The 23,188-nt window shown below is 38.5% G+C and overlaps 1 protein-coding gene across 2 annotated transcripts in view; it reads left to right on the top strand.

The window, feature by feature from the left end:
* scap (SREBF chaperone) overlaps positions 1-23,188 on the top strand; it is a 123,478-nt gene that overhangs the window by 56,902 nt on the left and 43,388 nt on the right. For both annotated transcript variants that reach the window (XM_073048855.1, XM_073048863.1), the window contains exons 4-10: positions 4,799-4,956; positions 7,697-7,917; positions 9,288-9,393; positions 11,209-11,381; positions 12,704-12,830; positions 13,637-13,749; positions 18,950-19,044. In XM_073048855.1, the coding sequence (XP_072904956.1) occupies positions 4,799-4,956; positions 7,697-7,917; positions 9,288-9,393; positions 11,209-11,381; positions 12,704-12,830; positions 13,637-13,749; positions 18,950-19,044 (993 nt within the window). The remainder of the gene's footprint in view (positions 1-4,798; positions 4,957-7,696; positions 7,918-9,287; positions 9,394-11,208; positions 11,382-12,703; positions 12,831-13,636; positions 13,750-18,949; positions 19,045-23,188) is intronic.

Below are 23,188 nucleotides of genomic sequence, written 5' to 3'. Positions count from 1 at the left end.
TGATATTCTCAAGTAATTCATTTTCCAATAAAAGGACAACAATTGAATTCCCAGATGAAATTAAACAGTAAATAAAATGTCCTTGCTTAAATTTCAGAATAAGATTTTTATTGAATGAAACATTTAGTCTCAAATATTGTGCGCCGGCAAGCTGCTGATTCTTGCTTATCCACCAGCTTGAAGACACAAAATGGCACAGTTGCCTATTGTCATGGAGTAACATTAATTTCTATCCATCTGCCATGTGTTCCTCGTGATTGACTGTCTGTCTATCCATCTTATGGTCTGTGAGCTTTCACTCCTCCTCTCATTATTCTAGCTTCAGTATTTCCAACTGGATTGTTTTCCTCGTTTTACATGCTGTCTCACTACTTACTGAACTAAATATCATTTTAATCTTGCCTCTCAATTTTTGTGTATTATTATTTAAATGTAAGATGACAAAAGAATTGGGTTTAGTTATTCTCACTGGATAATTTCCTTTCTTGACATTCACTAGTTACAAATTGTATTTTCAAATGGCATACACATGCAGCAGCTCTCTTACTGCCAAAGAATACTTCTCATCACAGATATTGTACCCAAGATTTTTGCTGTTTCTAGAAATTCTTGCCAGTTCTAGAAAACAAAATTCAATAAATAATGTTAAGTCTGAAATCTTACTACTTTGCTTAGATTTTTGTTGTTATTTGTAGTATCTTTATAAGTTATTGGATATTATTCTTTTTAATTTTTACTCTCCAGAAATTCCAACTTACAGTAATGACAATGTGAATATGTTATGAGCTTTAAAGCATTTTTGATGATAGATTGTCTTGTTTTCAATTGTAACTTGCAGTACTTGCACATACGTTGATTGTTAGTTTCAACATTTTTTTTTATCACATATGATTTATTGTGGATACTTTTGCAGTTCTTCCAGTGGCCTCATACTGGATAGCTAATAATAGATAATAATTATTAGTAATATTAGTAGTATTAATAATAGTAGAGATAGCTAATAATAATTTATTCACTTGAATAATTTAGTTCTTTACCTTACAGTTATGTTTTGTTTTTAAAAACGGTACCAGTTGAGTAATAGCAGAATATTCTAGTCTACTTTATTCCATGAAGTATTGTATAAAGGGAAGTTTAAACCTTGAAACCAACAAGGTTGAAGATTTTCCTCCTTGCCAAGTGGGTGTACTAGTTCTGGACTTCGAAACATTCCTAGATGTTAGGTTTGATCTTGGTTACAGATATACTCCACCACAGGAAGTTTATTTGCACTTCTACAGCATTCTCCAACTTTAGTTCTTGTTCAAGCTCACCTCTTCATTTTTCATTGTTTATTGTCATTCTTCAGTACACCAGTGTAAAGGGGAACAAAGTAATTGTTACTGCAGACCCAATGCAACATAAATCCCCAGTGATGATAAAAGACACAATAAATACAAATATCCTTCATGATATTACTGTCCTTTATCTATATACATGTCCTTGATGGTAAGTAGGCTCATGCTAGCCTTGTGTTGAGCATTTTTAACTACTTATTGTGAAGCCCTCCTGTCTACTGAATTGCAGTTTCCATACCACACAGTAATGCACATGATGGTATTCTCTCAACCGTGCATCTGTAGAAGGTCGTGAGTATTGATGTGCAGAGTCCAGCTCTCATCAGCTTCCTCAGAAAGCAGAGATGTTGGTCAGCTTTCTTGACTGTGGAGGATGTGTTTTGGGACCATGAAAGGTTGTGCAAGATGTGCATTCCCAAGAGTTTAAAACTGCTCACAGTTTCTACTGTTGTGCTACAAATGTGAAGAGGAGCTCTCCTGAAGTCGATAACAATTTCCCTGGTCTTGTTGACATTAAGGAAGAGGTTATTTGTCTGGCACCAGGCCTCAAGGTCTTCCATCTCCTCTCTGTAGGTCACCTCATCATTGTTGGTGTTGAGCCCCATCACTGTTGTGTCATTGACGAACTTGACAATGTGATCGTTCGGGTGTTTTGTTGTGCAGTCATGTGTGGCCAAAGTGCACAGTGTAGAAAGTATACAAAGGGTTGAGCACATAGTCCTGGGACACCCGTGTTAAGCATGATGAGGAGGGAGAAATAGTTGTGCATCCAACTCTGAGGTCTATTGGTTAGGAAGTTCAACACCCAGTTGCACATTGATCTATTAGACCAAGGAGTAGGAGACTGCTCACCAAGGTTATGGGACAACAGTGTTGAATGCCAAATTGAAATCCAAAAATGGCATTCTGACATACTGTAAGTATCCTTGTTTTCTGGGTGTGTCAAGAGCAGATGAATGACAGGTACTAGGCATCTGTTTTAGTGGAAATGCCATTTATACATTAATTATCTCTTGACTTAATTTGCTAATGCTTCTCTGATCTTTAATCCAACGTGAGCCTGAACTTGTTAAACTTACGTAACCCAGTTTTTTAACCAATAATGTGAAAAATAGTCCGAGTACATTCTGTCATGCAGGCAGGAAAAATACAATCCGGCTAATTGCCAGCCAGTCAGTCTACAATCAGTCATCAACTAAAACAGGGAAGGTATCAGCAATAATATAATCAAATGCTACCTACTTGCTAATAATCTACTCCCCAATGCCTAATTTGAGTTTGCCACTACTACTCAGCCAAAGATTTCATCACAGATTTAATCCAAATATAAATGAAAGAAATGAGTTGGGCTAGATTTCCTTGGACATTAAGGTATCATTTAATTGAAGGTGGTATCAAGGTGACCTGATATAAATAAATTTCAATGACTGGAGTGTTACTTTGCACTATTGCAGATGTTTATGGTTGTTGAAGTTTAGTCATGCAAGACATTCTACAAGACTTCCTCAGGACAGTATCCTAGGTCCAGTCATTCTAAGGCGAGAAGTGGGGATGTTGGCTGATGATCGCATAGTGTACAATTCTATTTGTAACTCATCATCAAGTGGGTGGCACAGTAATGTAGCAGTTAACGTGACACTATTACAGCGCAAGACCTCAGAGTTAGGCGCTCAACCACAGTGTCCTCTATAAGTAGTTTGTATGTCGTCCCCATGGAATGCATGGGATTCCTCCGGCTGCTCCAGTTTCCTCCCATGGTCCAAAGACTATGATTAATTGGTCATTGTAAATTGTCCCATGATTAGGCTAGGGTTAAATCAGGGGTTGCTGTTGGAGCAGGTTGAAGGGCCGGAGTGGCATATTCTGTGCTGTATCTCTAAATATATAACCAATGAAACACTGCATGTTTGATTAATGAAAAGTAACATTTGCACCACGGAAGTTAAGATGTTGGCTACTTCCAGCAAGATAAAGTCTAACCACATACTTTTGATTTTCAGTGGCAATACTTCTACCATATTCTCCATCATTAACATCTGGACATTTACCACTATCCATAATCTCAGCTGGATATTAATTCAATGAGGACAGGAGCCAGTCAGATACTGGATATCCTGTGGTTAGCGACCTACTACCTGATGTTCTGAAGCCCTTCCATTATCTTCTCGTCAAAACATTAAGGAACATGAAAAGGCATTGTCCTAATATTTAACACTTTTACTTCCTCCACAGATACTGCCTGACATGCTGAGTATTTCCAGAGCTTTCCATTTTATTTCAGATTCACCATAGCTATAGTGTTTTGTTTTTCTATTAGGCTTTATGATCTTGTTCTAGAAATTGTAGTTGTTGATATTCAACATAAAATGTATTAAGAATTAAATAGCATGCACCTTCATAAATAAAGGTGAACTGTATTCTGTGTTGCTTATGTCACTTAAGTTATTTTTATCATTAGCTTTCAGGTTTCTTATGTACAATATTCCTTCGATAATGTTAGTTAAAAACTCTACCTTTTTCCTTACTGTAGTCTTTGACAGAATATCATTGCAGCTTTTGATACAGCCAACTCTTCACTTTTAATGTTGTGTTATCAGTGTAAACTTGACTCTCTCCCATCCACATCTCTACTACTATAATCCCATGAAAGAGCACATCTGTTTGTACCATGTCAGATTTGGCATTAAATGTATTACTGTGGTCTCAATCCTGCTGATGTTCCAGTCTGGAGACAAAATGTGATCTCCTGCTTCTAGATACCTTGCATGTTAACTCAGTTGCCTGACCCACTGATTTCCTTCAGTTTGTAGTTACTGGCATAAAGTCATATCTCTTGAAGTAGATATTAAGAGAATAGATTTCCAAATCAGTTCCTATTTCACCTTGTCAGTGAATGGGATAATGTGTTTACTTTCATGTAATTGTCTGGTTAAACATGGCAAGTTCACTGACCCTTCTTTGCTGCTTTACTATGTATCCACGTGAGATTGCTCACCCCATCGGCACGATGATCTGCAGGGCTATAAGTACCTTTCCAGTCATTGGTTTTATAATCTGCTCCATCTCGAAAGTTGTTAAATCTATTATGTGAAACATTTTAATTACAAAGAACTTCTAATTAAGTATCTTCAGTATGAAACATTGACTGTTTCTCCTTCTACAATTGCTGCTTGACCTCCTGAATGGTTCCAGCATATTTTGCTTTAGATTCTAATTCTTTTTAAATGCAAGAGTGCTATTTTGAAGATTCATAATTCTTTACTTCACAAACAAAAACAAATTTAAATTCATGAAACTATTCATGACTAACTCTATACATGAAAATTCACCGGTTGTTGTTAAATGACAGCAGCAGACTGACACATCCTGAACATTTTATACAGCAGTGAACATGCCATCCAAAATCTGTATTTGAGTCACTCCATAATTTCTTATGTGTTTTTCTACTTTTTTCTTTGTAGTATTTTGGACCTCCAGTTGCATATATACAACAGATATTTGTAAAAGCCATCGTATCCCCTTGGAACAAAAACTTAATTGCTGTTGATGTATTCCGTGCCCCACTCTCAAAAGTGTTTCAGCTAGTGGAAGAAGTAAGAAATCATGTCTTTCAAGACAGGTAGGAAAGGATTTGTTTATTTATAATATGTGTCTTATTTTGGGAGACAAAAAGGAGGAAAATAGATGTGTTTTGAGAAGGAAGATGACGAGTGTCGTATGTCTGTGTGTGCAACCATAGGTATTCTGTTCTGAACAGCAGAATCTAAAATTAAAAGTAAAATTTATTCTCAGAGTATATATATGTCACCACATACAACCCTGAGGTTTTTTTTCTGTGGGCATACTTAGCAAATCTATAGAACAGTAACTGTAAACAGGATCAATGGACAGCAAACTGTGCAAATGCAGATATAAATAAATAGCAATAAATAACAAGCATGGAATAACAAGATAAAGGGTACTTAAAGCTGTGGAACACCAGAAGTAGAATGAATGTACTTATCCCCTTTTGGTTAACATCCTGATGGTTGAGGGGTAGTAACTGTTCTTGAAGCTGCTGGTGCAAGTTCTGAGGTTCTTGTACCTTCTACCTGATGGCAGCAGCGAGAAAAGAGCATGGCCTGGGTGGTGAAGTTCTTTGATGATGGATGCCGCCTTTCTATGGCAGTGTTTCATGTAGATGGTTGGAAGGATTTTACCCATGATGTACTGAGCCGAGTCCACTACCTTTTGTAGGACTTTCCACTCAAAGGTATTGGTGTTCCCAAACCAGGCTGTAATACAGCCAGTCTGCATACTTTCCACCACACATCTATTGAAGTTTGCCACCGTTTTCAGTGACATGCTGAACCACTTGCAGACTCCTGAGGAAGTACAAGCGCTGCTGTACTCTTTTTGCAATAATATTTATATGATTGGTTCAGGACAGGTCCTCTTTAAATACCCAGGAATTTAAAGTTACTGACCCTCTCCACCTCTGATCCGGTGATTACTAGCTCGTAAACCTTTGGTTTCCCTCTCCTGAAGTCTATAATCATTTCCTTGGTCTTAATGACTTTGAGTGAGAGGTTATTGTTATTACACCACTCAGCCAAATTTCCAGTCTCCCTCCTGTATGCTGATTTGATACAGCCCACAACAATGCTGTCATCAGCAAACTTGTATATGGTGCTGGAGCTGTACTTAGCCACACAGTGTAAAGTGAGTAGAGCAGGGGGCTAAGTACATATCTCTGTGGTGCCCCTGCGCTGATAGTCCAGAATCTCTGCCTAGCTTATTCAAGACTTGAACAACTGTATTGTGACTGATGTGCATTATCATTACTACATTAAAATAATTTTGGATCTAGAATCTGTCTCTCCTCACAGTCAGGTTGTCCTCAATCCCAAATGGTTGGCAATAATGAGGGGGGGGGAGCAAGATGCAAGAAGAGCACAACCAAATAGTCAACATGTATAGATGCAATATTATAAAACATTTCATACAATTAAACTTTTTTTTGTATCCAGAGCGAATAATATGAATGTGAAACGGTCATTACCTTGATTGTTGATTTTTACTTCTAATAAATAGTGATTTTTTTTACTAATATTGTTTAAAGCTATTAATAATTTGCTAAATATTGTTAATTGAATGATGATTTGAACTTGCTTCTACTGAACTTTTCCTTAGTTTTTTGATGAGTTATTGGTGGTTAAATAACAATTGATGTTGTGAGCTTTGATTTTTAAATGAAGTTGGATATTGTACCGCATCTGAAGTTTGTTCAGAAGATTAACAGAATGAAAAGAACTTCAATAGCATAAATTCAAATTGGATTAAAATTGGAGGGTCGGTTGTCATGAATGGCTGTTTAATCTAGAGAAAATTATGCAATGCAGTTTCCCAGGCTTTAATTTTGTGACTGCTCTTTTACTTCGTACAATAATGACAAGAGCTTGAGAGTATAGGGCATGGTATTGAGATTTATAAATGGCTAGGAACCTAGAGATATACTAAATGCTAAGGAAGTTATCTATGAACTTAAAAAAAGGTCAAGCGGTTAAAAAGGATAATTGAATGGCAGATGAAATTCACTGCTATAATATGAGATGCTACATTCTGTAAGAAAGAATGAAAAGACCTATATATGCCGAAAGGTTTCATTTTGTGTAACTCATTGAGATTAGGGAATAATTGAATAAAGCAATTATGAATGCAGTTGGAGTCCCATAGTTCATAAACGGAGGCAAAGAGTATAAATGCTGAGAAGTTTAACTGAAATGACGCAAGACTGTAGTGCAGCCTCAGACTGCCCATTGTTTCTAGCTCTACAGTTAAGCTGAAAACTTTGCAGAAGAAGCAATAAGTTTACTGACATGATTTTAAGGCTGAGGAATTAGTTGTCTGAATAGGTAGGAGAAGCTGAAACAGAGAAAGCAGAGATTTGCAGCTTGACAGATAAAATCAGTAGGTTTATTTTCTATAACAAAATGGAATTCCCAGTGGGTGAAAGGTTGATAGAAAGCGGGCACATTTCAAGTAACTGGCAAAGAAATCAGTGGCCCATATAAGAAAAAGACATGCTATGTGAGTAGAGAGTGATAAAAAGATGTAAATACTTCATAGAAAAACAATGTAAGGAAATAGAGAAACTGAGCAATGCAGTAACTGGATTGCTCTAGAAAGTGTCAATGCAAAGTCAATGAACAAAGATGTTTTATTGTTATGTAATTTTCTATGACATAAACATAGTATTCACTCAGCTGCCACAGTTTGTCAACATGTAAACAGAATACAAAACCAAACCATGCCAACATAGTATGTAAAAAATATATATTATGAGCTGTTAGTAACTTGTATTCTTCTATCATTAACAGTACTGGCATGAAGAGCCTAGAAAATATCTGTCTCCAGGTCACTGATCTACTTCCAGGGTTGAAGAAGTTACAGAATATACTTCCAGAACATGGCTGCCTCCTCATTTCTCCAGCTAACTTTTGGAAAAACAGTCGTGATAATTTTGATTCAGATCCAGATATTATTGGCACCATCCACCAATATGAGCCTAAGACTCTGCAAACATCTGCTTCACTCAAAGGTAGCTTGGAACCTTGAGAATGTAATCTAATGCTCTTTGGCTTCATACTGCACATTACCTGACCTATTCCTGTGTCTGCTATCCTGCAGTTGTACTGTCTGACACCTTCTCTTTAAATTCTGGATTTCTACCTCTAGTTAGCCTTACCAACAAAAACACAGCCATGAGCACTTTGATGCCTTCATTTGCCACCTTTAATATTTTTTTCTTCCTGCTTAGTGGTCACTCTTTCCTTTTTTTTTAACCCATTAAAGCATTTTGATTTGAATTGAATTAACCTTATTACTTAGATCCTTCACATACATGAGGAGTAAAAATCTTTACATTACGTCTCCATCTAAATGTGCAATTTATAGTATTGTAGCATCATAGTATCAATCATGCAAAATATGGTAAATTGCTGATTAATATTTGATTGTATTGATTGAAAGTGAATGTAGGTAAGATATCCAGGAAAACTGGCTGAGATTTTTAAATATATATATATATATTTAATGTTTATGGGTACTGTTAACTAATGAGCCTGAATTAAAGCAAACTCTGGGGAACAGTGATCACAATAAGGTAGAATTTGATAGATACTTTTTAAGAGATCCATCAGAAACTAGAATGTTGGCCAATATGTAAATGTACATTAGAAAATTTTATCTGCAGATTGTGGTATTCTCAAATTAAAAACAGTATTTAAAGTTAAAGTTCAGCAGGTCAAGTAGCATCTGAGAGAAAAAAATATATTTACCGTCTCAGGTTGAAATTTTTTCATTGCTTTGTGCATAAATAATGACAAACATCTATAGTCTTTTTCAACATTAACAGTAAATATATTTTCCACTAAAAAAAGCAAAACTCCAAAAGAAAAATGTTCCACTCATAGCTAACTAAGGCTAGGAATAGTATGAGATCAAAACAAGCTTATTTGGTTACTAAAAGGAGCAATAAGAACGAGAATTAGGAAAGCTTTAGGAAGGATGACCAAATCTAATAGAAAGGATAACATAAATTTTATGAGTAAGTTGGCGAGAAAAGTATAAAGAATTTATCAGAATTTCGCAACTGTATAAAGGGGATAGGGAAAAGGTAACAGAAGTCATTGCAAATCCTCTGGAGACTTATGGGGAGATTATAATGAGGAAAGGCCAAAACATTATATAAAGGCATGTAGTTAGCTTCACCAAGCAAAAGTTAGCTTATCACCAATGGAAAGTTAAATTGGATGATAAATTACTTTAGAAAATATTGTTTGCTTAGGGCAACTTGAAAAGCTGCAAAATTGGGCTACTGGGAAACAGTTTAGCTTAAGGTAATTTATAATGAATAGATTGTACTTAGAATAAAAGCAGAAATAGTACTCATAATTAATTTGTGTGCAGATTTGCTGTTTGGAGTACCTGGGAAGCACAGTGGCGTTAATTTGCACAATCGCAAACAGGTGGTCTCCTATGCCATCACTGTCATCCTGCAGGAGTACCACTCGAGGTAAAGTCATTGTTAAGTGTTTTGTGGAATTTCTGTTTGACTTTTCTGTCCTGAGAAAATTTAGTTCAGAATTATTGGATATGCAAGTGAGATAAATTGGTTGTATGCCCTTGAATTAAAACAAAATTTTGTACATTATTCTTTATTCCCTACTTGGTGTTTTGCATGAGGTTTGCTTAAAATGGAAGGTATGGGGACTGGAGAAATTGTAAATCAAGGAGATTACTGAGGGAGAGAGAACATAGTAACAGTTAACACATGGATTAGGAAGTGAGGTTAGTTTAGTAATTCAGTGAGAATGGAAAGAAAGTGGGTGAAGTGGATCTCGGGGATAAGTTCCACTTTTGTGGGCAGCAGTGGCAATGGAAGAAAAGCTGGCCACACAAAACATTATCATCGACCACATGCATGTCATCCAACAGAACATGTTAGCTAAGAACTAGCTTACATTCTCTGTTGCCACGGTAGCTTAACGGTTAGTGCAACACCATTCCAGCTTAGGGCATCGAAGTCTGGAGTTCAATTCAGGTGTCTTCTGTAAGAAATCTGTGCGTCCTCCCCACAGAATGCAGTGTTTTTTTCCAGGTGCTCCAGTTTCCTCCCATAGTCCAAAGGCATACTGGTTAGTAGGTTAATTGGTTATTGTAAATTGATCTATAATTACCTTAGGTGGGTGGCGCTGCTTGAAGGACCAGAAGGGCGAATCCTGTGCTGTATTTCTAAATAAAATTTTTAAAAAAAGAATTAACAAAAAGAGTCTCAGAGATCAAAGTACATTTATTATGAAAGTATATGTACCATATACAATCTTGAGATTCAATTTTTTACAGGCAGCCACAAAACAAAGAAACAGAATAGAATCCTCAAAAAAGTCCCACACAACTAAGACCGTAAAACATTCAAGGTGCAAAAAAAAAATTAAAGAAGTAAACAAATAATACATAGTACTGCAGAGTCCCTAAAAGTGAGGCCACAGTCACAGAACCAGTTCAGTGCTGCAGCCAGTCCAGTAGCCTAATGGCTGCAGGCCACATTCATGGAGCCAGTTCGGCGCGGCAGGTGGGTCCAGTAGCCCGGTGGCTGCAGGCCACATTCAAGGAGCCTGTTCGGCACAGCAGGCGGGTCCAGTAGCCTAATGGCTGCAGGCCACATTCATGGAGCCAGTTCGGCGCGGCAGGTGGGTCCAGTAGCCTAATGGCTGCAGGCCACATTCATGGAGCCAGTTCGGCGTGGCAGGTGGGTCCAGTAGCCCGGTGGCTGCAGGCCACATTCAAGGAGCCTGTTCGGCGTGGCAGGCGGGTCCAGTAGCCTAATGGCTGCAGGCCACATTCAAGGAGCCTGTTCGGCGTGGCAGGCGGGTCCAGTAGCCTAATGGCTGCAGGCCACATTCATGGAGCCAGTTCGGCGTGGCAGGCGGGTCCAGTAGCCTAATGGCTGCAGGCCACATTCATGGAGCCAGTTCGGCGCGGCAGGTGGGTCCAGTAGCCCGGTGGCTGCAGGCCACATTCAAGGAGCCTGTTCGGCACAGCAGGTGGGTCCAGTAGCCTAATGGCTGCAGGCCACATTCATGGAGCCAGTTCGGCGTGGCAGGTGGGTCCAGTAGCCCGGTGGCTGCAGGCCACATTCATGGAGCCAGTTCGGCGTGGCAGGCGAGTCCAGTAGCCCGGTGGCTGCAGGCCATAGCCACAGATCCAGTTCAGTGCTGAGGCGAGTGCCAGTGGTTGCAGGCCACAGCTGCAGAATCAGTTGGTGCACATTGCAAAATGTTAGATGTTCTTTAGCAAATCCAACTTGTCTTATTTTGACCTTTTTCAGATTTCTAAAGAGCCTCCGCTTGAGGTTAAGGCAACTTCATCCTGGTACTAACAGCACATTGAGGGAAGATCAGATAGTCCACGTCCATTTTAAGGAGGAAATTGGCATTGCTGAGTTGATTCCTCTGGTCACAACGTACATCATTCTTTTTGCATACATTTATTTCTCTACCAGTAAGTTGCAATTTGAAACCTTATTGGGGGAATTTAGTAAATTCATCATTTTGAAATAAAACCAGAAACTTATGTAAATATGTAGCATTTCAAATGACATCTGTGGTGTGAGAATTTGATTAATCTGGAATTTTAAAATGTTGTCTCCATAAAGGTTGCCTGACCCGCTTAAATATTTCCAGAATTTTCTCTCTTTTTTTTGGAGCTTATTTCTGCATTTTATCTCTGGTTGGTCTATAATTGGTCTTAATAAAACTCCCCATCAGCCACTCTAATGATGGTCACGATTCCTGCCTCTGTAACTGGGGTTGGGTCTGTGATGCTTATTGCAGTGGTGGGGTTTATTTTACCAAGCCTTAGTGCTTGCAGTGTACAGACGTAACCATTTTGGATGCATTGAAACCATCTTTGGATCATTGAAAAATAATGTTGGGTAAGTAAGCAAATTTCTCATGTCTAGGTTAAAGTAGCTTGAAATTTGTTTTGGACCTATGGCTCCCTGCAGTATGTGAGAGAGTTCCTAATTTTATCCTTCTATCCAGTTCTCCTAGTGAATAGGTTAGACTGGTTGAGGAGAATAATGTCAAGTGCAGAGAATTTCAGCTGGGAACCTGCTATTCTATGACTTAAGTGCACTGAGCTTCTTGTGTACCTAACTTTTTACTGCTACCTAATCTTAAAAACTACCAAAATTCAGATTTGTCTCATCAGTCCAGAAAGTAATGAAAATAATCAGTAAGTCAGTCTGCAGTTGTGGGAAGAGAAATAAAGTCAAAAGTTTTAGGTTGGACACCCATTGTCACAACGTTCTGGCAGCGAGTCTCTGATGTAAAGTGTTCACGTTGTTTCTTTTTCCATAATTGTGTAGAGATCTGAATATTTTCAGCATTTCCTATGTCTGTTTTAGACAGAATGAAAAGTTTTGAAAAATAAGGTTGAAATTTCGATTTTTCTTTTTTATATCAGATATGCCTTTATGACATCATCTCATGAAATGTTTCCTCACGGCTCCCTATAAAAAAGCAGGTTTTTTATTACGTCTGTATGTTTTAGTCTCTCTTCAAAAGATACCAGTTCATTTTTTTTTCAAATTTACCAATGCATTTAAATCAGTTTTTCAGATCTTACTCATTATTTGTGAGCTCTGTGCTTTTCATTTAGTTCTCAGTTCCTGGTTAGAAATTGCATTAAGTAGCATCTTTTGTAAAAATAGCCATGGTGTAGCTTTGGTGAATTCTCTTTCAAAAAAAAAAAATTAAGCTTAGATCAATTCTTTTTCCTTTTCATTCATGGTTTTTGAGTCGTACGATGTAATTTTGCAGGGAAAATTGACATGGTGAAATCAAAATGGGGTCTTGCACTTGCAGCAGTGGCAACGGTTCTTAGCTCCCTTCTCATGTCCGTTGGTCTGTGTACACTGTTTGGCCTTACACCTACTTTGAATGGAGGGTAAGCGACAATTAAACTTTCCTCATTAATAACCTTTAGTTTTGTTTATATTGTTTCATCATTACATGAATGCTACCAGCTTCAACTGTAAGGAGCAATAACAAAGGAGGTAGCAGGTTTAAATTGATGTAATATCTCTGAGAATTAAAACAGAATTTGACACTGAGCCTCAGGTGTATGTTAGGGCAGATGATCAAAAGCTTGGCCCAAGAGGGGTTGGTTTTACTAACATGGCAACTTGGAAGGCAAGTTGTCGTTGGTTGAATATCATGATATTGAAGGAAGCAAAGCAAATCTGCAGTTATGGGGGAATATCTGTCCTGTTCATAAAAGATTTTCTACAAGTTTAATCAATTCAGGATATAGAAACATAGAAAACCTACAGCATAATACAGGCCCTTCGGCCCACAATGCTATGCCAAACATGTACTTACTTTAGAAATTACCTAGGGTTACCCATAGTCCTTATTTTTCTAAGCTCCATGTACCTATCCAGGAGTCTCTTAAAAGACCCTATCATTTCTGCCTCCACCACAGACGCCGACAGCCCATTCCACACACTCACTACTCTCTGCGTAAAAAAAACAACCCAAAAAACAACTTACCCCTGACATCCCCTCTGTACCTACTTCCAAGCACCTTAAAATTGTGCTCTCTCATGTTAGTCATTTCAGCCCTGGCAAAAAGCCTCTGACTATCCACACGATCAATGCCTCATATATCGTGATTGCAAGGAATTTTGCAGGTTATAGATATCTAAGACCTTTAATGGTATTTTTAATCATAATTGTCTTTGTTTTTCAAAGAGAGATCTTTCCTTACCTTGTTGTGGTCATTGGTTTGGAGAATGTCCTTGTTCTCACCAAGTCAGTTGTCTCCACCCCTGTGGATCTTGAAGTCAAACTACGAATAGCACAAGGTAAAGACATATATATGTTTAGTTTGCCTTTGTTATTTTACCTTGTTTTATCACTTTTGAGCTGACACGATAGACCCCTTCATTTGGACACGGTGTATTTCAAAATAGTCATTTATTGCTGGTTGAATCTGTAGAATCATATAAGCGTACAGCAAGTAAGGAAGCCATTTGGCCTGTTTTTTCGATGCTGTTGAAAACTGGAAGTACGTAGATTATAAATACAAGAGGTTCTGCAGATGTTGGAAATCTTGGGCAACACACACAAAATACCGAAGGAACTCAAAGTTCGGCAGCACCTATGGAGGGGAATGATCGACTAGGCTTATACTTGCTGGAATTCAGAAGATTGAGGGGGGGGATCTTATTGAAACGTATAAAATTCTATAGGGATTGGACAGGCTAGATGCAGGAAGATTGTTTCCGATGTTGGGGAAGTCCAGAACAAGGGGTCACAGTTTAAGGATAAAGGGGAAGCCTTTTAGGACCGAGATGAGGAAAAACTTCTTCACACAGAGAGTGGTGAATCTGTGGAATTCTCTGCCACAAGAAACAGTTGAGGCCAGTTCATTGGCTATATTTAAGAGGGAGTTAGATATGGCCCTTGTGGCTAAAGGGATTAAGAGGTATGGAGAGAAAGCAGGTACAGGGTTCTGATTTGGATGATCAGTCATGATCATACTGAATGGCGGTGCAGGCTCGAAGGGCCGAATGGCCTACTCCTGCACCTATTTTCTATGTTTCTATGAATAGTCAATATCAACAGACAGAAGATCCTTTGGTGCTTTCCTTTACAGTCCTGATGAAAGGTCTCGGCCCAAAATGTTGACCGTTTAAATCCTCCATAGATGCTGCCTGACTTGAGAGTTCTTTCAACACTTTGTGTGTGTTGCTCAATTATTTTTTGAGCAGGCAATGAAGAAAATTGTTGAAGGCAGAGTGGTAGATTTGGTTTACATGGACTTTAGCAACAGTATTTAAAATTGGAGAGGTACTGGGATAGGAAAGATTCAGAGTAATACAGACCTTATATGGGTAAATGGGACTAGTACAGATAGGCACATTGGTTGCCTTGGCTGAATTGGGCTCATTGCGGAGCTGTATGTTTCTCTGATAGTGCTAAATTCTCTCTGTGTATCCTTCAATGAGCCCACATTAGTGTAGAGTCTCTTCAGTACTCATCCAGATACATTCAAAGTTCAGGTGGTTTCTGACAAAGTTCTAGAGTTCACTTCCCTTTGGGTAAAAGGAATTTTTACTTGTTACTAACAAAATTGTTCCCTTTTTCATCTTATCTCATCCTCTTCATAATTTCATGCACCTTAGTTAAACCTCTGCTTTGTGTCCTTTGATCCAAAGCAAATAAATTCAGCCTGAAGTCTCTCTTCCCTTAGAACCTATTAACATTTTGCTAATTTCTGTATCCTCTAAAAATTTTGGCAAACTGACACTGTCCTCCAGCTGTGGTCAGACTAGAGTTTTATATAGTTTAGCATGACCTCCCCACTTGTATTCAGTAACTTGGTTGGTAAAGGATCCTGTTTCTCTCCTTATCATTTCATCTATGTGCCCTGCTACCTTCAACATGTGCTGGGCCTATACTTGCTGGAATTTAGAAAAATGAGGGGAATCTCAATGAAACCTAAAAGGCCTAGATAGAGTGCATGTGGAGAGTATGTTTCCTATGATGGGAGGAGTCTAGGATCAGAGGTACAGCCTCAGAATAGAAGGACGTCCATTTAGGACGGAGATGAGGAGGAATTTCTGTAGCCAGTGGGTTGTGAATCTGTGGAATTCATTGCCACAGGCAGCTATGGAGGCTAAGTGATTTGGAGTACTTAAGGTGAAGGTTGATAGGTCTTTGATTAGTCAGGGCATGAAAGGTTAAGGGGAGAAGGCAGGAGAATGGTGTTGAAAGAGAAAGAGGATCAGCCATGATAAAATAGCAGAGCAGATATGATGGGTCAAATGGCCTAATTCTTCTCCTTTGTCTTAGGTCTAACGTTTCTATATATTATTTATCTATTCTTATTGGCACCTTTCATATAAATATTGCATTAAATTGCACCATCAATAAAATTTGCATTGTTGAAATTTTTTTCTCGTTTCAATTTAATCTTATTTTTCCATCAGGTTGTTTTGTGTCACTAGGGTAATCATGGTAGAAATATAACTTGATTCAATAAAATAATTTATTAAATGGCTTGATATGGTGTTGAGCATATATTTAGTATAATATTCTACTCCTTTCCCTGACCACAGTTTACCACTACTCATGTATTATATTTTTATGACTTTTATGAAGTTATAATAAACTGATACCACATTCACCCCCCACACACAATAATTCAGTGAGTAGCTGAAAATAGCCAGGCTGTATTTATAACCCATTTCTAATAGTGCTGAAAAATTGATCATGACATCAAAAGGCATTAAGAGCTAACCACATTGTGTGAAAAAGGTCACAAATACAGTCAATTTAAGGCAATGATACTATTTTTCTTCTCCTGAAAGATATAAATAGACTTCACTCCAAACAAGAGAAAATCTGCGGATGCTGGAAATCCAAACAACATACACAAAATGCTGGAGGAACTCAGCAGGCCAGACAACATCTATGGAAAAGAGCACAGTCGACTTTTCGGGCCAAGATCCTTCAGCAGGACTGGAGAGGAGAAAGCTGAGGAGTAGATTTAAAATGTGGGGGAGGGAAGAGAGAAACACGAAATGTTCGGTGAGGCCGGGAGGAGGCAGATGAAGGAAAGAGCTGGGAAGTTGATTGATGAAAGAGATCCAGGACTGCAGAAGGGGAAGTTGGATAGGAGAGGACAGAAGGCCATGAAAGAAAGAAAAGGGGGAGGAGCACAGAGCGAGGCAACGGGCCGACAAGGAGATGAAGTAAGAGAGGGAAAAGGCGATGGGGAATGCTGAAGGGCGGTGGGGGGAGGGCATTACCAGAAGTTCAAGAATTCGATGCTCATGCCATCAGGTTGGTGGCTACCCAGGCGATATATAAGGTGTTGTTCCTCCAACCTGAATGTAGCCTCATTGTGACAGTAGAGTAGGCCATGGATTGACAGAGGAATTGGAGTGTGAAGTGGAATTAAAATGGATGGCCACTGGGAGATCCCACTTCTTCTGGCAGATAGAGCATAGGTGCTCGGCAAAGCGGTGTCTCAATCTATGTAGGGTCTCATTGATATACAGGAGGCCACACCAGGAGCATCGGACACAATATATGACCTCAACAGACTCACAGCTGAAGTGTCTACTGACCTGGAAGGACTGTTTGGGGCTCTGAAAGGTAGTGAGGGAGGAGGTGTAGGGGCCGCCTTTTAAATCTACTCCTTGTCATTTTTTCTCTAGTCCTGCCGATGGGTCTCGGCTCGAAACATTGACTGTATTTTTTTTCCATAGATGCTGCCTGGCCTGCTGAGTTCCTCCAGCAATTTGTGTATATTTATAGGCTTATTTGTTTCAGCAACCCTGTAGTTTATATGCTAGTTCTATGCTGGATCCTGCGCGTATATTATTGGATGAATTATTCCCTCAGTTTGTGACCTGGGGGAAACCATATCAGTTAATGGGTCTATATATTAGGTGAATTTGACTGAAATGAAATTTATTTCAGAGTCACTGATTTACATGATGTGAAATTTATAGTGTTTAAAAAAAAGGAATAGGGAATAATTTTCATGAACCAATCTGATGCTGGAAGGCAAAGAACTACTCCTTAATCGATGAGTGTATGTCTTCAGTCTGTTGTACCTCCTTCCTAATGGTAGTAATGAGAAGAGGATGTGTCCTGAGTGGTGAGGGTTATTAGTGATAGACACCTTCCTGAGGCACCATCCCTTGAGGATGTTTCCGTTGTGCCCAATATGGAGCAGGCTGAGCTTATAACTCTGCAGCCTTTTGCAATTGTGTTCTTTAGAGGTTCCATACCAGGATGTGATGCAACAAGTCAGAATACTTCGTACCGTGGATCTGTAGAAATTTGTAAGTCTTTGGTGATGTACCAATCCCCTTAAACTCATGAAGAATTGTGCCGCCTTCATGATTACATCGGTGTGCTGTGCCAAGAATAGATCTTCTGCACTGTGGTGCCCAGGAACTCGAAGCAGCTCGTGTTTTCTACTACTTACTCCTCAAATGAGGACTGACCAACTTCTCCTTATTGAAGTCCACAATCAATTCTTTGATCTTGAGTGTGAGATTGGGTGAATTTCTGTATCTTTAACTTTTTGAGAACAAAGTGACAAGAAGAGCAGGAGTAAATTACTCAGCTCCTCAAACCCATTTTGCCATGTTGCTGCCCACTCATCTTACTGGGTTGCAAACTCCATTTTCTGCAATGCCTTGTTGTAGTCAGCTGTTCAGTGAAAGATAAACAGAAAGTCTACAGATGCTGGAAATCCAAAGCAACACTGGGGGAGCTCAGCAGGTCAGGCAGCATCTATGGAAGTGAATAGATAGTTGATGTTCTGGGCCAAGAACTTCTTCACAGACCCTTCTTCTGTAAAAGACCTGTTTATATGTTGTTCACTTCAATTGTTTGCATGCTTTATGTTTTTCTTTCTCTTTGCATCGGTTGTTGGTCATCTTTATTTTTTTTCTTTAAGTGTGCTATTTAGGGTTTCTTGCTTTGTGATTACCTGCAAGCAAACAAATCTCAAGGTTGCATAATTTATACATTCTTTGATAATAAGTGTACTTTGAATCTTTCAGTATGTACTATGTGTGCAATTTTATTATTTCAACCAACTTTAAATCTTTGCTAGTATATTGCCCCCAGTTCCATCCACTCTAAACTTGTGTATCATCTCCTGTGTGAGGTCTTATCAAAAGCCTTCTGAAAATCTAAATACACACATTCACTAGGTCCTCCTCATCGACTCTGCAAGATGTGTCCCATGGAACACGAAAAGATTAGCAAAACCTGATTTTCTCTCATAGATCTACATTGACCATGTTCAATCAAATTATTATTTTATATATCTTAATAAGACGTCCTTTATTAAAGGTTACATAATTTTTCTTGTATGTTTTGTTCCTGTTCACGTGTTGGCAGTATTCTGCTTCCATTTTCCTTCTATTTATAGACTTTTGGGTGACCATTATCAGACTATTCACTGTTTCTTTTGCCACTTCATTCAAAACTCTGGGATATGGATCACTAAACTTGTGATTTATGCTTGTCTAGGTTTGAGCAATGAAAGTTGGTCCATAATGAAGAACATGGCTACTGAACTCATTATCATACTAATCGGTTACTTCACCCTGGTTCCAGCTATTCAGGTATTTCTTGTTACTTGTCTTTGTAGTTAGCCAAAACTTTTAAAATAGAATAAAAATACATGAATGTTTGATTTGAAAATGATTTTATTCATTAAAAGTCATCGACAAGTAACAGCTGGGCTACTAATTGTTATACTGAAACTTAACCAGCAGACGAGTAACAAAATTGTTCTTGTGTTGAGTTTCTGGCGTGTTCCTGATTGTAATATGCTGGTTTGTTACTTCGCTCTCAGTTTGTGCGAAGAATAAAGTGCTGGTGGAATATGGCTATGGAAGTGCATTATTGTCAGACTACTGTGCTAGTAGGGTGGTGCAAACCTTTGCTCTCCATCTGCTGTACCAGGAATCAGATCGAGGCTGAGCTCACTGCTAGTACACTATGGTAACAAGTTCAATAGTAGTCATTATAGTGGGCTTGTTACCAAAGGGAAATCCCAAGTTAGGTGGGGACATCCAGCCAGGTAAAGAGTGAAAAGGTGAGAGAACACAACTTCCATCACATCCAAGAAGAGGCAATGAGTAATTGGAGGATCTGGTGTGGTCTGTCAATACATGATGCAGTTGCTTGCCATCCCCAGCAATGTCCCACACTTGCCATCCTGGTGGAGGTGCACCTTTGAGACCAATATCTTAGCATTAAACAATTGCATTACTTGCCTTGGCTCACAGAACACCAATCCCATAGATAGCTACTACATATTAACACAGCACATCATACTAAGCCATACAACCATGTGATTGTTTTGGGAGTGCCAGTGGAGAGCAGAGGCTCATGCCAACCACAACACACAACCTAAAACGATATACTTCATAAAATACTATGGATAGGTACCCATGAGTGTTCAATCCTCAGGGTAAGATAAAAGTCTTTATTCACACAGTTGACTTCCAGGAGAGTGAGAATCCAAGAGAATCTCTCTATCTTGACACATTTTATACTTCTTAAACACAAATATAACAATAAATAATTAAATACAGTTTAAATTATTATTATCACGTAGTTCAACATTTGGAATATAGTAGGGTATATTTACAGAATTACATATTTACAATGGCAACATATCCCAGCCAGCAAAACCTCACTGAATATTCAATGCTGAATATTTAGAGGTGTTCTGCTAGTTGGCATGTGCTGCCATGGTGTCTGTTCCAAAAACCAGACACGCAAAATGTACCCCTTTTGTTAGTGTTGAGGGGTGGCTCCATGAGGGATCCTCATAGAGGGATTAGAGCAATTTCAAGTTTCTGGGTGTCATGATCTGAGGATTAACCTAGTCCCAACATATCGATGCAGCTTTAAAGAAGGCAAGACAGCAGCTATATTTCATTAGGAGTTTGAGGAGATTTGGTTTGTCAACTGAAACATTTGAAAACTTCTAAGAGGTACTGTGGAGAGCATTCTAACAGGCTGCGTCATTCTTTGGGGGTGGGGGGGCTACAGCGCAGGATTGAAAGAAGATGCAGAAAGTTGTAAAATTAGTCAGTTCCACCTTGGGTACTAGCCTCCGTAGTATCAAAGACATCTTCAAGGAGCAGTGCCTCAGAAAGGTGGTGTCCATTATTAAGGACCTCCCTTCACCCAGGACATACACTACCTCACTTTTTTAAATTATTTCTGGTTTTGCACTATTAGATTCTATCATTTTGTCCTATCTATGGAAGGGCAAATGTTCTAGACTTAATAAAGCTTACCTCCAAAAATCTAAAACAGAGGGTGGTATGGCTTTACCTAGCTTCCATTTATATTATTGGGCAGCTAATATTCGCTGTCTTACTTTTTGGTCCTTTTTTTTAATAATCAGTCTGATTGTCCAAAATGGGTGGCAGTGGAGTTGAATATAAAATCAACTCTTGCTTTCAAGAAGTTGACGTTCAACTGGTTGAGTGGAGATAAGGTTAAACTTAGTTTGAAGTTCTACTCGCTTCTTGTATAGTTCACGATTTTTAGTCTGGGCATATAGTTGGTCTATTACTTTAATCTGACTGATCAAATCTAATCGCTCTAACTGAGTCTTTCTTTTGAGATTTGCTGTTTATGAAATTATTTGACCCCTCAAATATGCTTTCATAGCATCCCAGACAATCTGGGATGAGATTTCAGATGACATATTAGTGTTTAAGAAAAAAGTAATCTGGTGCTTCATAAATTTTACATCTGATAACAAAGTTGGATTAAAATGCCAATGTTTATTCATTTGAGGAAGGCCGGGAAAATTTATAGACAAGGTAATTGGAGCATGATCCGAAATCAATATACTCTGATAATCACAAGAGTGAACTGATGGAATCAGCTGATTATCCATTAAAAATAATCAATTCTAGTAAAAGTATGGTGGACATGTGAAAAAAAGGAGTAATCTCTCTCAGTAGGATGGAAAAAACGCCACACATCAGAGAATCAGAGATACCATAGTTAGAAAGGAAAGAATGAATAGATAAAGCGGATTTACTAGGTAATCTAGGAACAGAGGATGATCGATCCAAAACTGGATCTAATCAACAATTGAAGTCACCACCCTATATAAGAGAATATAAATTCAGATTAGGCAATAAAGAAAAAAAAACGTTCAAAAAAGTTCACATCATCCGAATTAGGAGCATACAGGTTAGCCAATACTACCCTAGTATTATACAATTTTCCAGAGACAATAATAAAACAACCATTTGTGTCAGCTACCTTACTATGGAGCTCGAAAGGAACATTTTGATTAATAAGGATAGAAACCCTGCCCTCGGCTTTGGCCAGGAAGGAAGAATGGAAGTGCTGACCCACCCATCTTGACATAAGACAAGAATTGACAAAACGTCGAATATGAGTTTCTTGCAAAAAAACAATATCAGCTTTGAATTGCTTAAGGTGTGAAAACACCTTCCTTCTTTTAGCAGGATGGTTCAATCCCTTTACATTCCAGCTTATAAAATTCAATGAACTAACTATTGTCATTTAATAGAACATTTAAAGAGTAGTAGGCATAAACAAGATCAAACATTCAATTAACAGTTCTGGAGCAAAAGTATAAGTCGAAATAATCAGGACAGAAAAGTGTCCTGAGTAACAGAGAATAACTAGAAAAACAGTGAATAATGTTGGCACTAGAGAACCCACCCCTCCCTCCAATCGCACAGTGAATAATGTTGGCACTAGAGAACCCACCCCTCCCTCCAATCGCAAAACAAGATAGCTACCAAAAAAAGCAGCAAGCTCTTTGGGAAAAAAAAGACACCCCAAAATCCAACTTCCAGTTTGGTAACATTGTCATAAGCTCCATTTAACTAATAATTCAGAAACTAGAGAACATTATGCACTACAAATCAAAATTATAAATAAAGAGAAACAATAGCATCAAAAAATATTAATCTTGATTCAAAATAATGATCCAGAATAGTCTACCCGCGAGAAACTATGGAAGAAAAATACAGTAATTTAAAAAGAAAATGGAGAGGAAAAAAAACAAAGTATTTATCAGCCATTTAAAAAAAAAAATCAAACTGAGTCTGATATAGTAAAATGGCTGGGAGATCTTCAATAAATTTCTGAGCCTCCGTAACCAAATTAAACCATTTGTGGTCCCCAGTGTTAAGAGTTATTCAGAGATGGGCTGTATTACACAAAGAGGGTCTAAGTCCACGAGAAAGAAGAAAATTTTTTAAAGAAATGTGCTTATCAGCCATTTTAGAAAGTCAAACCAAGTCTGATGTAGTAGAAATGGCTGGGAGACCTTCAATAAATTTCTGAGCCTCCATAACCGACTTAAACCATTTGTGGTCCCCAGTATTAAGAGTTATTTGGAGATGGGCTGGGTTACGCAGAGAGAGTCTAAATCCACGATAATAAAACTCTTTCATAACATCTTTATACTTGGCGCGCATCTTCAAAACTTGAGGAGCATAATCTTCAACGATGCGAATGATGTGACCCCGAAAATCCAGTTTTCCCCTCTGGCGTGCTTCCATAATTAGAAGGTTTTTCACTTGATATTGATGAAAACAGAGAATTACTGGATGTGGCCTAGAGCCCAGCTCAGGCTTGGCTAGAAATGTACGGTGCACTCTGTCCAGTTCAGGTGGGGTCGGGAGAATTTCCTTCCCAAAAATCTCACAAAGTAAAGTAAATGGCAGGATACTTGGAAGTGTGGAGCAGCAG

This window comes from Hemitrygon akajei, chromosome 1 (genome assembly GCF_048418815.1).
Source record: "Hemitrygon akajei chromosome 1, sHemAka1.3, whole genome shotgun sequence".
NCBI classification, from domain to species: Eukaryota; Metazoa; Chordata; class Chondrichthyes; order Myliobatiformes; family Dasyatidae; genus Hemitrygon; species Hemitrygon akajei.
Note: the sequence above shows the minus strand (reverse complement) of the source record. Positions and strands in the feature narration are given on the sequence as shown.